Source organism: Otolemur garnettii, unplaced genomic scaffold (genome assembly GCF_000181295.1).
Source record: "Otolemur garnettii isolate 467f Iridium unplaced genomic scaffold, OtoGar3 scaffold00006, whole genome shotgun sequence".
In the NCBI taxonomy this organism is placed as follows: Eukaryota; Metazoa; Chordata; class Mammalia; order Primates; family Galagidae; genus Otolemur; species Otolemur garnettii.
Window position 1 is genome coordinate 7202496 of NW_003852401.1, and position 15458 is coordinate 7217953.

Genomic DNA, 15458 nt, shown 5'->3' on the forward strand with positions numbered 1-15458 from the left:
TACACAACTTTGCCTTCCCCTTTTGTCACTAAGCAAAATACAATTTGTTACTGTTTTTGTTACTGCTGGCTGGCACAAATTCTTTTCGTTTGTTTTTCTAGCTTCTCTGAGTACAGATGTCTTAAGACAAATTACATGACAGTGCCAATGTGCTAAGAAAATTAATGAAGGCTGGTTTTGAATTCTCCAAGTGAACGCTCCTTCATAGATACCTGGCAGTAAGAGGCCAACAAGTTATTCTAACATACTACTAAGGCCCTCATCTGCAAGATATTTGCTCAGACAGCCTTAACTGAGAGCATTATTTCCACACTTGGCAGACTTAACAAAAGACCATGTTCAAATGGTAGGGTGTCTTCTCAACAGGCTAACGTATTAGATAGGAAAGACTTGGGTGCTCTTGAAAATCCCAATTCAATTCAAACCCAGCTGTTCGATCAAAATTCTGGAGTTGGTATTAAGGATATGGCCCTGCTCACAGACACATTGGCATTTCCCAGAGATTACAAACAATGAACCATCTGCTTTAATCAGGAGTCTTCTGTCTGTTAAATTCATCAGGAGGAAAGCCTACAGTTGACCAGCTGTACCTTTTACCAGTGGTTATCACCATAATAACCCAAATGACTGTGAGTTACACATGGAAAGAAAAATTAGTTCTTAGTAAACAAGAGAAAAATAGATATTAAAAGATCAAGGGGAAGAAATAGCCAAATATATTAAGTTATAAAAAAATAAATGTGGACATAGTTCATAGCTAAATTATTTTGCTCTTTTGCAAACATACAGTAAGGCCATCAATAATAGAGAGATCTGACACAAAATAAAGCCTAATGTTTGACAACATATTTCCTTGAGTACCTTTTTCTTGTGCATACTGGAAATTTTCCATAATAATAATGTTCAAAAGACAACCTCAGCAAGCTAGCATCAAAGGCTCTCTAATCTTTAACATTATCAAAATTCTAGGCTAGAATAATTTTGAAGAAATGCTCTATCTTTATGTAAAAAAGATCATCTATAATGGATAATACATGAGATAAGAGTTACAATTAAAAAGAAAAAGACAATTCTACAAATATAAAATAGAAGAGCAACCAGGGTAAGAAAATGTAATAGAGGTTTCACTGATCACTCTCAAATCATAGGTCAACAGGGTAGCATGGCTATTTCTATAAAAAAAAAAAACTTGTTTTTCATTTAAATGTGTTTCTTTCCCTTTACTCAGTATAGGTCAGACCACATCTACAGCACCATATTCAGCTCTAGGAAGAACAGTTCATAGTGGCACATTTTGAGCACCAAGAAACTAGAAAATTCCCTACAAAGCACAGTAAAAAGTCTGGAAACCATTTCACATGGAGAAATAACAAAAGTGATGGGGCGGGAGGGGGGGAGGGTGAGAGAGGAGAAAAAAATGGAAAGGAAGGGAGAAAGACAAGATACAGATGGAGTTTTACTATTTTATTCTGTTTTGTTCTGAGAAGAACAGAAACTAAGGGACTTAGGCTTGTCAACAAAGGATTATGAAGATGAAGGCAAACATCTATCAAAAAGGGCAGAACAAGGTAATCCAGGCATAGTGTGGAAAAAAATGTACCCTAGTTCAAAATGTTCTGCCTATACATTGCTTTATTGCCCACACAAAGTAAAAGCTTTGAAAAAGCCACAGGAGAATTCATTTTAATTAAATTTTCTCTGCCTTGATTACAGGAAAGCCTATTTATGAGTCGCAAAGGAAAGATATACTCTAGTCACTCCTTGCTAACACAAACTTAAAACAGGTCATCTGTGACCTCAAGTGATCACTTTGAAATATATTCACAGATTCCCTCCATCAGCTAAGCAGCATGGTGCTCAGACTGCAAGCAAATGGCAAACCTTGATTATGGGAAGGGATAGCCAGATAAATGAATCACTACACTAAAGTCATAACACACTGGCAACTGGATTTTTTTAAATCTGCAATTACAGAGATATTAGCTCAAATTTCTCTCTCCCTTAAAGTCCCACAGCATTTTACTCATGACTTTCATCCATCTGTTCTAAATTATAAGAATTTATATATAATACTTGTCCTAATTCATTTGCTATACTATGGGCTTCTCAAGAGCTGGATCCCTCAGGGCCACTGAATGTGCTGTCAGGGGACATGTGGAAACTACAATCTCACCAGTACTCAGCTGGCCAGGCTTTGCATGCTCAGAGCTGTGTCTACCCAGAAACACGCCTTTTTTAAATTTGCACAAAAAGGTTTTCTTTTTTCTCACTAGTGTTCTGGTGTCTAACTCAGAAACTCAACTCAAAAATCATTTTTCCTGATATGTCTTTCTTAAAGGAAAGTTTTCATTCATCCTAATCCTAAGATATACTATCTTGATTTACAAATGAATTTGTGAATTTAGTTAACATACCATATATTAATATTAAATCTAGATTTTGTTCCTTCATCTTCTCCAAAAGAGTAGAAGCATTTCTATAGCCAGGATCATGTCTGAGTTTGCCAAATCACATAGGTACAACAATCACTTTATGCATGAAAAAAATCAACACTCTCTTGTGCCAATGCTGTATTAGTGAAGGATAAAATACCTTACCTGCAAACAGGGAACCATCTCACAACACAGCTGAAGTATCTGCTGTTCCAAGATTGATGGTTGTTCTTTGTCACAAAGAGCCCGGGGTTGAAGTAAGACTTTTAGCAGGGCTAGTCGGAGTTTAGCATATTCCTCTAAGTGAGATGGTTCGCAATATAGATACCACAGAAATGGTGCCATCATTTGAATACATGAAACTTCTGACCTGTAAGTCATGTAATACATTATCCAGTCACTAAGTTAAACACATTACTAAGCAGGAAAGTAGCAAATATCAACTTATGGCTCATGACATATCATAAGTTACCACACTATTACATACAACTTCTTTTTAGGAATTTTCTAATCCACCATGACCTACCTAGATCTACACCAAACAGTTCCTTGTGCAGTTGGGAAAATGACTCAACAACTAGAGACCATCAATCAAATGCCCAGGGTAAAGAGAATCTCTATCTGTACCTTACAAGAGCATGCTAAACAGAAGAATCATCAGACAACCTTTTTAGAATTACAGATGTCAGGATCTATTCTTCCAGGAGTATGACATAGGCACGCACTTTTGGAAACATTCTATAGGCGAGGATCTATATAAAACCAATCCATACAAACACTGCAAGATGACTATGATGATAGTTAACATTTACTTGTTAACTTGCTAACCCTTAGAGCATGCAATTACTGCACTTTGCCTTTAAACTACAACTTTATGAAACAAAAATATTATTATCCCTGAAGGGCAAGGAGGTGAAGTAACTGGCCAAGGCCCTCCTCATAAGCATTTCCCACTCAAAGAAGGAATACCATACAAATCTTTTAGATCTATCTAGATTTGATTATATTCTGAAAAATCCTAGTCCAAAGTCACTAAAATGTCAAAGTCACTTTCAAACTAAAAATCTGACCATATCATTAACAAGCTTAAAACAGATAAAGTATTAAGCCCCATTCACAAACCCACCAAAATTTAGCTTCTGCTTATCTTTCCAGCCTCATTTCTTGTTCTTTGCTCTCCACTAAGCTACACTTAACTTTCAGGTCTTCAAGCCATGTGGGCTTTCTTCTCACTTGCTATTCCCTCTACCTATATAATACTCTCCTCCTTCTCCTTCCCCATTCTGTTCCCTGCCTTATTTCTACCATCTTTCAGTTCCCTCTACTTCAAAATGACTTCCTGACATTCTTCCTTGATCAGATCTCTGACACGTGCTTCCAGGTATAACATTTTTATTATCATTATTTGTATCCCCTGCAGACCATAAGCCAAATGAGGGAATGGACTGTGGATTTCTGTTTATTGATGCTCAGCTGTCAATAACTGTATACACAAGCCTTCAAAGAGACATTCAATCATCAAATTAATCCAGTTACGCAAGTTACCGTTTTATAACCGAATCAAACATCTAAACATCATAATCTTATTTTAATGTTTTGAACATTTAATATATATAAAAATGATTATATAAGATATAAAAATGAACCAGGCATTATCTATCTTCAGGAAGCATACAGCCTGACAAGGACAATCAGATATGCTCCCTGAACTGGAGGACAGAAAGTAAAAACAGCCAAAAGAACAATATAAAGTGCAATTACTTCATGGAAGAAGTGGCAATTGAATTATGGTTGGTGACATAATATAATAATTCCATACATTCCACAACAATATGATTTCAAAATGCCATTAACATTAGTACAAATTTAAAAGTTAACAAATCAACAAAATTTAATTTATTCATTCATTCATTCATTCATTCGGCAAAATTTACTGATCACCTACAGTATACCAGTATGTACTAGAGACATAGCAAGAAACAAAACCAGATTTAAAACTTCCTGCTTTCATGGAGCTCACAGCCTGGAGGAATTTTTTAATCGTGAGTTCAAATACTTACATGATCTATAAAAGTCAAATGAAGTACTTTGAGTTCATAATTATTACTGAAATATATTTTTATCACACTATCCATTTTAGGAAACTAAGAAAAGCTTCATAGATAAAGGAATCAGATGATGTATGTGTGGTTTAGAATATGAAGCAAAAGTTTTCTAGAAGAGATTTAAGAAACATTTCTTCCCCATCTTTCTCCAACAATATATTCCCCAAAGAATAAATACTGTCCAGGTGTCAACAGGATCTACAAATAGCCTTTTAGTTCTCTTCTACTTTGATATACTGAAGGTGAAATGAAAAGTTTGCCTAATACGTTTCTAAGATGCCATCAGGATTTGACATCAGGAGTATAACACCGAGCTTCCTTAAGGACAACATACTACTTAAAAATCAACTTGGCTTAATCTGTCCTGATTTTAGACCGTGCATTTCCTATGTGGTATTTGATGATTAAAAATCACTTCAGTAGGGTATTAAATTGAGGAAGCTTAAGGAGAAAAGGAAAATAATAAAACAGATTATCTGAAATCCAAAAGTGATTGAGAAATTTTTAAAAATATAATCAATTAGCTGTATAGCTACACACAAGTCTTTTATATTTGCCGTCACCACTAAGGAAGTTGTAGTAGAAAAAGACCCAAATTAAGAGTCAAAAAAACTGAGGCTTTCAGCCCCATTTCACCACTGGATAGCCAGTAATCCATAAGTCACTTAATGTTGCTCTCCTTAGTTGCTTCATCTGAAAAATTATGTATTAGACTAGATAACCTTAAAGTGTCTGGGCTAAAGTCCATGAGATCATTATCAATTTACATAATTCTCAGTTCCTGAAAGGTCAACAGGAAGTCTTAACATTGCAGGCCTTCAATTAATGAATGCAGAACTTAGTTAAATAATAATGCCAAAACTAACGTGAACACATACTGTCCTTTTAGGACATCTAAATACTATTTAACATATACATAAATAATTATTTTCATCAATACTTCCTGACACAAACAGAACTAGAATGAAAACTGGCCTCACAACATTTTGCTTTCTTCCTATAGTTATGAATCACTATTCAAATTCTTACTAAATTACCAATCAGCCTATATTACCTTCTACAGAAAAATGTAACTAGTTAACTGAATCTAAAATTATATCTCAGGAAACTAACAGTGTGCTGAAAAATGCAACCTGAATTATCAATTCCATCCTGCACAGAATGGTGCCAGAGTAGAAAGGAGGCAACTGAACTTATTCTTTGTTAACATATATAAAATAATATAGAACTTCCAAATGGCTTTAGTAAGCATACTCCAATGAGAATTTAAGTGAAAGGAATGAGATAAAAGCTTATGTAAGCAAAGCAAAATCAATTAATAATCTTTTTTCCTTATGAATATCTGGACAAATTTTATTAGAATAATTACTTCCAAGTTCCAACTTAATATACTTCAGAGATAAAAATAAGCAATAGGAAATTTACTATTTGTTGACTAAATAAAGCCCTAAACAAGAGATGCATTACTAAGAATTGCCCTAAAAAAAGCTTAATAGCAAATTTGGCCCAGCAGTAGGTGCAGCATTTTTTATAAGTATCCCAATCTATTTAGTAACAGAGACATTTCATTAAATATGGATTGAGTTTATTTCTGATAGATTTGAACAAAGGCTTATTTAATAAATGTCTTACCTTTGAAAATGCAATCCTAGGTGAGGGAAGAGAGGAAGGTAATGATGTTCATTTTGAGCATTCATTCAAATGTTACATGGATTTTCTTCACTGGCAACTTGTAAAATGCTATGGTCTGAGTATTTGTGCCCCTCAAATTCATATGTTGAAATCCCAATCCCCAAAGTAATGGTATTAGGAGGTAGGACCTATGGGTGGTAATTAGGTCATGACAGTGGAGCCCTCATGAATGAGATTAATGCCCTTATAAAAGGGGCCCAAGAGAAGTCCCCTACCCCTCAGTCCTATGAGGACAGAAAGAAAAGATAGCCCTCTGAGAACCAGAAAGTGGGCCCTCACCAGATACCAAATATGCCAACACCTTGATCTTGGACTTCCCAGCCTCTGGGACTTTGATTCATAAATTTCAGTTGTTTATAAGTCATCTGTCTGTGGCATTTTGTTAGATTAGTCCAAACTGACTAAAATATGATTTCCTATATCTCTTTACAACTTCTTATACCAGTATATTCTACCTAGAAATTCTATCTAACACTGAAGTAATGAACTCAGATATGGTCTTTAAAGAAATCACGTGTACAGGATACTATCAAACTTTCAAGAGCAAGAAAGTAAAAATGTACCTGGTGTGATAAATGTAACTCAGGTATTACCCAGGATAATGGTATCTATAACCTTGTGTGACAATTCTAAGTATGTAATGATATATATTATGAGGAGGCACTCTGCAACACCCTATCTGCCAACCCAAGGGCCTCATTTATAGAAATTCAACATTTAGGAAGCATTTCTAAGTGTGCCAGGTATTCTTAAAACAAAGAACGAGACACAGTCCCTGCCCTCAATGAAGTTTCACAGTTAATAGAATAAGACTTGTAAGTATAAAGACGTTAAAGATCACAACATCTGCAAGTTATTAGGTAAGCACACAAGAGAGACACTGAATCCAGCTTACACTAAGCACTGATATCCTAGGGTAGAGAATGCCGAAAAAAAGATTTAAAATAGAGAAATTAGTCAGGCAGGGAACAGGGTAAAATTCAATAGAGTGAGGAAGATACCTATAAGCAAAAGCACAGAGAGAGGGAAGAGCACTGCTCCCCTGCACATCAGCACACTGCAAAAGCCTCCATTGTGAGAGGAAGATAAAAATGGATGTAACTGGGGAGACAGGTCAGAACCATGCCGATATGCAGAGCCTAGCCTGAAATATTAGACTTCATCCTGTCATCCAGGGAGTTTCAAACTGTTTCAGAGAGCAAATCTTTTTGTTTACCAACAGAGAGTGCATCCATAAAGCATCAACAAGTCAGCGCTATGAAGACAGAGCCGAATGGGCAGGGATACCTCCCAGGCTTAGCGTGCGCATTATAAGCGCAGGTGGAAAACCCCAGCCATGGAGATTGAAGCATCGTAGTGATCCAGTAAGATTTGGTCCCTTTTTTATGGGTGTCATTTTGATGGATGTCTGCAGAATAGATTTCCACAAGATAAGCCTGGAGGCAGAGCCGCCAACTCGGAACAGGCTGGCAACAGCCACAGCAAGAGATAATGAGGACCTAAAGCAGCAGCACGGTAGTGAGGACGGGGCATGGACAGGACGTAGCTTTGAGGATCATCGGGAGGCCTTGGTGAAGCTAAACAAAACACCACATATGGTGGTTATCTGGTCCCACTTGGCAGGATTATTTGATGCCCATTGGCAAGTTTCCAGTGAAGAGATTAACTCACTAACCAAATTCCAGAGGGAAGAACTTATACCCTATATGTATTTTGTAGTTTACTGAATATTTCTCATCAACTTTCCTAACCATTAACCAATGTTTAACTTCTTTCTTAACAGCTTCCCTCACGTTCAATATTTCAACAACCAATAATCTGGCAGACTTTTTTCTCTTACTATTAAAATAGAAAACCGCAACCTGCTCTATGACACTCCTTTTCTTCAGGAGAAAACTTTATGGTCAAAACAGGTGGAAAAAAAATACTAGCTCTAAAATTAGCATATGCCATTCTGTCTCCCATACTTCTTTCATTTTACATTACCTTTCAGGACATTGCTGGAAAAAAGTCGTCAGCTGCTGTAGAAGTACTGGCCAGCAATCAGGTCTGTGTTCAAACACAGTGATCAAAGGATGAGGATGGTTTCTGAAAAATACGGAAAGTCATGTGGGAAGCTGTTATTGCAACTACACATTCCCAATACCCAAATTTAGGAGCAAAATAGCCAACACCATCTAGAGACTTTAAGGATTCATAGTTGTCACAAAATCATCACGTGCTGCACTTGTAACGTTGATTCATTAGAACTGTCTTTTCCACCCTTTACTAAAATTTTGGCAGAAAATGGACCCTGGAATCTAAGAGACACAAATTTTTAGGACAGACTCTGCCATTTAATAGCTCTATGACTTGGGCCAAGTTTCTGAATCCAGCTACCCTCACATCAATCCCCTTGATACCTCCCCTCCCAGAGGGAAGAAGCTACCACCTCCTCCTGCTGCTTTCTTTCCCAGTCTGGAAGGTTCTATTTCCTCTAACATTGACCCAACTGGGAAGCGCTGTCTCTCCCTCTCCATTCCCACTTAACTTCACTCTTCTTAGCGTGCAGTTCTGTGTTCCCTCAGCAAACTTAAGATGAGGGAAAAGAAAATACTCCTCCCATCTGAAACAACAAACAACTCCAGACCAAAAACAAACAAAAAAAAGAATAAAATTTCTGCTAACTGAGGATTAATCTTTTTATTTTGGCTTTTGCCATTAAGATAGCTAAAATAACTATTTAAAACCTAAGATCTAAAATCTGAAAGATTCTCAAACAATTGGGTTTTTAAAATGAGAGGAAAAAAAAAAACACAACCATAAATTGTTTTAAGTAGTTCAAAAAGCCTGACAGCTACTACTAACTGATCAACTTTTTGAACTACAAATTACTGTACAGTCTTTAGTTATGATTGATGTAGATATTTCCTTCAAGAAAATGTTTAAATAAAATTTAAAATGCTTGTCAAAAAGTTCAAACAATACAGAAACATCAATCTTTTTAGCATAAAAGGAACCCATATACGTAATGTCACTTTTTAATATTAATATACCTCCAGCAATGATTTAATAAAAACAAAAGATGAGATCATCACTTACACTCAAATGATATTTTAAGAATACCTTCTTAGTGGTTCTCAAAATCTCAAAGTGTGATCACTATACCAGCAACATCAACATCACCTGAGAACCAGTTATAAATGCAAATTCTCAGGTCTCAGCCCAAACCTAAACAATAGCCCTGAAGGAAATTCCACTGTCCTGCTAGATAGCAGGTGTTCTCAACTTGGGCTTCATGTCTGATTGCCCAGCTCTCAGTTATTTTAGAGGTGCTAGGAATGGGGTTTATGCATTAGTAATTTTCTAAAACTGTACAGATCATTTTAATGTGTTATCAGAGTTCAGAACTGCTGTAAGTAAAAATCACTGAAGAAGTCAGGGATGGGAAATGTCCTGGGTTTTTTTCCCTTAAAAACAGAAAGATAAGGTAGATCTATCACACTGAAACACTCACATGAAACATGTCTCTGACACTACTATAGTTTCTGGGTATTCTAACACCATCTCCTCACTCCTTTTCAACCTCACCTAATCTACCGTGCACTAACTTCACAAGCTGGCAGCCTCCTGTCTGTTAAAGCGCAGGCTATTTCTGACAGATCAGACTGCCATCATTGCTAAGGGATTGCTTCAAGCAACTTTTTATGCCAAAATTCAAAAATCACATCAAAATCAGGTTTCCAAGTTCCAAACCTTTTGGCAGTCAAATCTATCTAGAACTTACTTCCATTCTGGTTGCCACAAATATTAAGAAACAAATTAACACAAATCCTAAAAACATCTCAGGCGTGTCACATCAGATGAACAACTTCGATTCAAAGTTCCCTAGGTCATGTTCAATTACAACTGTCCAATACAATGGAAAGAATAGCACCTGCAATTGTTTTAGTTATGGTTTCTTCTTCTGACAGGCACATACTGACACATGGAGCTTCGGATAAGTCCACCCATTAATCTTCCAGCTAATGGTGGCACCTCAGCTATTTTAGAAGAAAATCTAACAAGTTACCATGAAGTTTCTGTGTGATCATAAGGCAATGAAGTGCTTTTCAGTATCTCTTCCTTATATGTCATCCCTTTCTCCTCCCCACCCCTCACCTTAAAAAAACTGGTATAGCTCTATCTCCTTTTTAAAACATATGCTTTTATCCAAATTAAATCAGGTCAACAGATATAAGAAATAACATTGTTAAAGTGGGAATAGAAATAACAAACATGCCAAACAGCTCTATTATCATTTACTGCCACTCCACTCAGACTCGGGGGAGGTGGGGACCACAATAGCTTTACTCATGATACTGAAGCTATTTGCCAGATATTGGATTCAGCAAACTCTACTTAGTATCTCAGACTTCACCTCTGAAAATGAGATTAGGTAGAATATAGTAGGATCAGCATTATCCAGATTAATTACTGATTTAGACATATGGATAATTAATTTTTCCACATAATTGATTATGTCAAATCCAAGTATCAATATTGTAGGAAATAATATACAATATTGCTTCCAAGAAGCTGAAAACCTTGAGAGAGAAGAAAAGCACAAAATGGGAACACTGAACCTTCCTATTGACTAGAATTTGATTACTAATGCTATACTATTTCAACTATGTACAACTAACCAAAAATCAATTATAAGTGCCAAAATTTTAACACTGTAATCATAATGAAGCAAAGAGCTAAGTTCTCCCTTATCATCCCAAATTGGTATATGATACATATATACTATATAAAACTTTATGCTTAATGGGCATATTTTTTAATTCAATAAACTTAGTTGTATAACTGCCCAGGCATGAGAGTTTCTCAATCAGCACTATTGACATTTTGGGAAGATAATTATTGTGGGGTTGTCCTAAGCACAATAGGATTTTCAGCAGCATCCCTGCCCTCTACGTATTAGATGCTAGTAATATTCGCTCTTGTCATGACATCAAAAAAATGTCTCCAGACAACCAGGGGCAGTGGCTCACACCTGTAATCTCAGCACTCTGGGAGGCCCAGGTGGGAGAATCCCCTGAGGCCAGGATTTTGAGACCAGCCTGGGCAATTCGGCAGGACCTCATCTCTACAAAACAATATAAAAATTAGACAGGTGCAGTGGTGCATGTCTGTAGTCCCAGCTACTCAGGAAGCTGGAGGACTTCCTTATAGAAGGATCATGAGCCCAGGAGTTCAGGGCTGCAGTGAGCTATGATTAACCTTTGCACTTCAGCTTGGATGATAAAGGCCCTGTCGTGAATTTTAAAAAAAATGTCTCCACACCTTACCAAATGTCCCTGAAAGACAAAATTGCCCGTAGTTAAGAATCATTGTATTAAGTAAATGGCACATCCTCTGAGAGGCTCAAAACTAACGCATAGTATTCTACCTTCACCTTTCCTTACAATAAACAAAAAGTGACCTATCAGTCGTGACCAAATTTTAAGTTTCTTATGGAAATACAGTTACCATATATTAATATTAGGTGCATAAGAGTAAAAACACAATAGAAACTAGAAGACTTAAAATGGGAAACAAATGTAAAATTATTCCTTTGCAAAATAGAGAATCTTGTTCCAAAATAAATGGCATTAAGTAATATACACACTAATGCAGATAGGACAGAAATGGAGGTATTTTTCCATTTGAAATATCATAATTAGAACATTTTAAATGTTAGGAGGCTAAGCACAGTTCACTCTTGATGTATTCAAAGAATGACTATTACATTTATAGATTATTCAAGATATTTCTTTTTTTTCTTCCTCTCACTCACCACTTGTTAGCCATTCTACTTCTTTCAAGTACATCCAGCTAAGAAACTTCAAGGCAAATGAAAGGATCCACAATTTAAATAAGTCAAGTTAACAAATTTAAATTAGAAGGGCTATCGATTAAAAAAAAATTAAGTATAGCACAAAGGACACCAAAACAAAACCTGGGTTATGGCTTATAATTTCCATTACCCCTAAACCTGCCCCTCATGTCATCATGAGTAAGTTAACTACAACACTTCATGTATAATCATAGACAGACCGACACACGGTCAACCTGGGCACTTGTAAAACCAATAGTAACTGACAATAAGCTACACAAGTTTTGAAAAAAATAAATGCAAATGTGGCACATTATCATCCTCAATATTATTATTTATATAAATGGTGGCTTACAGCATCATCAGAATCATTTACTATTATGCAGTCATGTCCATATCTCAGAAAAAACAGGAGGAGAGAGGGGAGATGAAATAGTTAGGGGGAAGCACTGAATTAAAAGTCAAGAAAACCAAATTTACATTCTGCCTATACAACAAATCGTGTGATCTCAGGCAAGAGAATTAACTTCTCTGGGCCAAAGTTAAGTACTTTCCAGAGTAAATGCTGTATCACTCAAGCTATCCATTAGAGCCCTAACCTTAGTACTGCTCAGGACTAGCTATGGTAACAAACTCTGTAAAGGCAAAAAGCAGTAAAGATGACAGCTCTTAACTATCAATAATTCTATCCCGAGCTTAAATGGCTCTAAAGCCAATATCTAATAAAATCTGAGGCTGCAAAAAAGAGGTCTCTCTTTTCTATCTCAAAGAGATAAATCACCCTCTATTTTTTTTTTATTCCAGAGGGAAGTGAAAGTGCTATGTCCAGAAAGAGCCCACAGAAATTTTTAAATCTGAATTTCCTAACTCCTGAAATATCCAATAGATTCTGCTTTCTCCTTAAAAGAGAACAACATTGTTTCTAAAGACCGAAATCAATACAAACCAGGCAACCAGGTCACCCTTCATTGGCCTCTACTGCCTCTAACGTCTCTTTTACTGTGCCATTTTTTTTTCTTCCATAGATGAACCAATTTATTGGACATTCTTTGGCACTTTACCATTTCACAATTTGCAAATGTTTTAATTGCAACTTTAAGTAAAACATTTAACATTAATACCTAAAAAATACAGTACTATTATGATTACCATGAGGATAGGTTTCTTAAATTATAGCATAAGCAGCTTGAAAGCTGGGTCTATGTCTTCTTTATTTTTTTGTTTCCCTTTCAATGCCAAATGCACATCTACAATAAATGCAGTCATCACATACTGACCAGTTTCCCTAAACCATCTCTTTAAACTCTTAAACTGGTTCACTCATATTGTCACAAATGACAGCATAAACTGGATCATGGAAAACCAATTTATCACAGCACACTGTCCCAAAGTCAACATTGTCCAGAAGAAAAAAAAGCACAGAGGAAACATACAGAGTTGGTAGCTAATTCTTCAAGGCTCCCTGGTCTGCTAATATATCAGCATCACAGAGCAGTGCATACATGCACCACCTTAACAGAATGGAGTGGGAAGGAATGAATGATAAATGCATGGTTCCACCAGACTAGCGCAGAGACAATGATAAAATATGTAAGTGGATTCACCTCTCCAAGTATAAATACATCAATCTTAATAGAAATGAGGGAGTAAAAAAATTAGTCTTGTCGTAGGCAAATCAGAAAGGGAAAGTTGTTTGTAACCTTTAGGTCACCTCAACCTTATTGCTACATCTCGGAATATAGGAAAGCTATGATTTGATTTACATCATCAATTCAGCGGCAGACACAGATTGCCTTTTCTGTGTGAGGAAACAATGCCTGCAGTCACCATGCATTTTCATGTATGCAGCTGTGACCCTGGTGCTTTCAGAAGCATAGCATAGCACTTACTACATCAAATATGCGTTTTAAAAGCATTTCTCTACCTGCTCTGAATTTTGATTTGAAAGTGTTGGTTAGGAGCTGAAAGGGACTTTTTTTCTCATCTCTGCAGATTTTAAGTCAAAAGATGCATAATAAAAAATTATTATGAAGAGTCTACCATGAATATTACTATTAAAAATGAATCAAAAAGAAAAATTAAACAATAGTTGTAAATTGCTATATACCCTGTGGCATAATATTAAAAAAAATGCATTTTAATCCTTTCTACACAAGCTTCTAGAAAGAGACTTGGAGCAAAAGTAATTTCAATTTTGACATTTTGACTGAATATATTTTTTTCTTTGAGTGTATAAGACAGAGTATTAAGGGAGAGTATAAGATTCTTTGAAACACACTTCATATTACAATAATTCTGCCCTCATACTGAACCTTTCCCAAGATCCCTTTTTGAAAGTCAGAGTTTTAATGCAAAGGTGTCTGTCAATGTCAGAAGTCGGAGAACTATTTTAGGTATAAGGTAATAGGTAGATGGAAATACAAAAGTACTTAGGGTTCCAAAGCCTTTCTTTTGTTAAGTTACATGCCATGACCAAAAAACAAAACAAAACAAAACAAAAACAAATGAATAACAACAAAAAAATAAATAAAACTAGAGCTAAATAGGTTAATAAAGCCAAAATTGCAACATTTTTTGGTCATAGAGATTATTTATCAGCACATTACAATGCCAAGTTTTAAATTAAACATCTACATTTAGAAGAACCTGTACAGCGTTCTCTAGTGGGTACTGCTAATGGGAAGATTGTACAGTGCATGTAGCTTAGTCTTCAGAGCTCACTAAAAACCCCAGGTGCAAGTCCCAGGCGATTAGAACCATAAATTGTAAACGAAGGCTTTCCTGGGTCAGAGAGAGAAAAGAGGAAATGAAAATAGAAAAGCAAGACAGAAAGAATCGAACTGCAAAGAGACAGATGGCCTTTAGAAACTATTATTGGCTATGCTTCTCAATTACTGCCCTAGCTTCCTTTTGGTCCTTAACTCTGCTGGGCTTTTTCAAGAGCGGATCTGACACTGATACCATATTCTTCCCCAATCTTCTTTCCCCTGATTTTTCTAGAACAATTTCCACAAGCCCTCTGAAATTATACATAAAATTGAATATATAATGTGTGTACCTTTTCTAGGAGAAAGTCCAAGACTTATATATAATTCTTAAAGTCCTGACCACCTTCCAAAACAGAGCATCAGTAAATTAAACCCAAGTGTATATATAAGGTAATTTCTGTATTTTGGCCTTGTTCAACTCCTGATTTCAACAACAAAAAAATTACCATACAGACCACTTTGCAAAGGAGGTTATATATGACATGTCTTGCCCAAAATGGTGCTTCACTTTGTATTTAAGTCTTTGTAACTTCAGTAAAATAATATATATTAATGTATTCCACTAGTTCTAATCCCTTATGGCAGCTTGATTGTGTAATACAAATGATTTAATAATGGTATC

The 15458-nt window shown here is 35.9% G+C and overlaps 1 protein-coding gene across 1 annotated transcript in view; it reads right to left on the minus strand.

Moving 5' to 3' along the window:
* FOCAD (focadhesin) overlaps window positions 1–15458 on the minus strand; it is a 269998-nt gene that overhangs the window by 223828 nt on the left and 30712 nt on the right. Inside the window, exons 3-4 of the mRNA XM_023508417.1 lie at window positions 8216–8317; window positions 2598–2802 (exon numbers count right to left, since the gene is read on the minus strand). Coding sequence (XP_023364185.1) covers window positions 2598–2802; window positions 8216–8317 — 307 coding nt within the window. The remainder of the gene's footprint in view (window positions 1–2597; window positions 2803–8215; window positions 8318–15458) is intronic.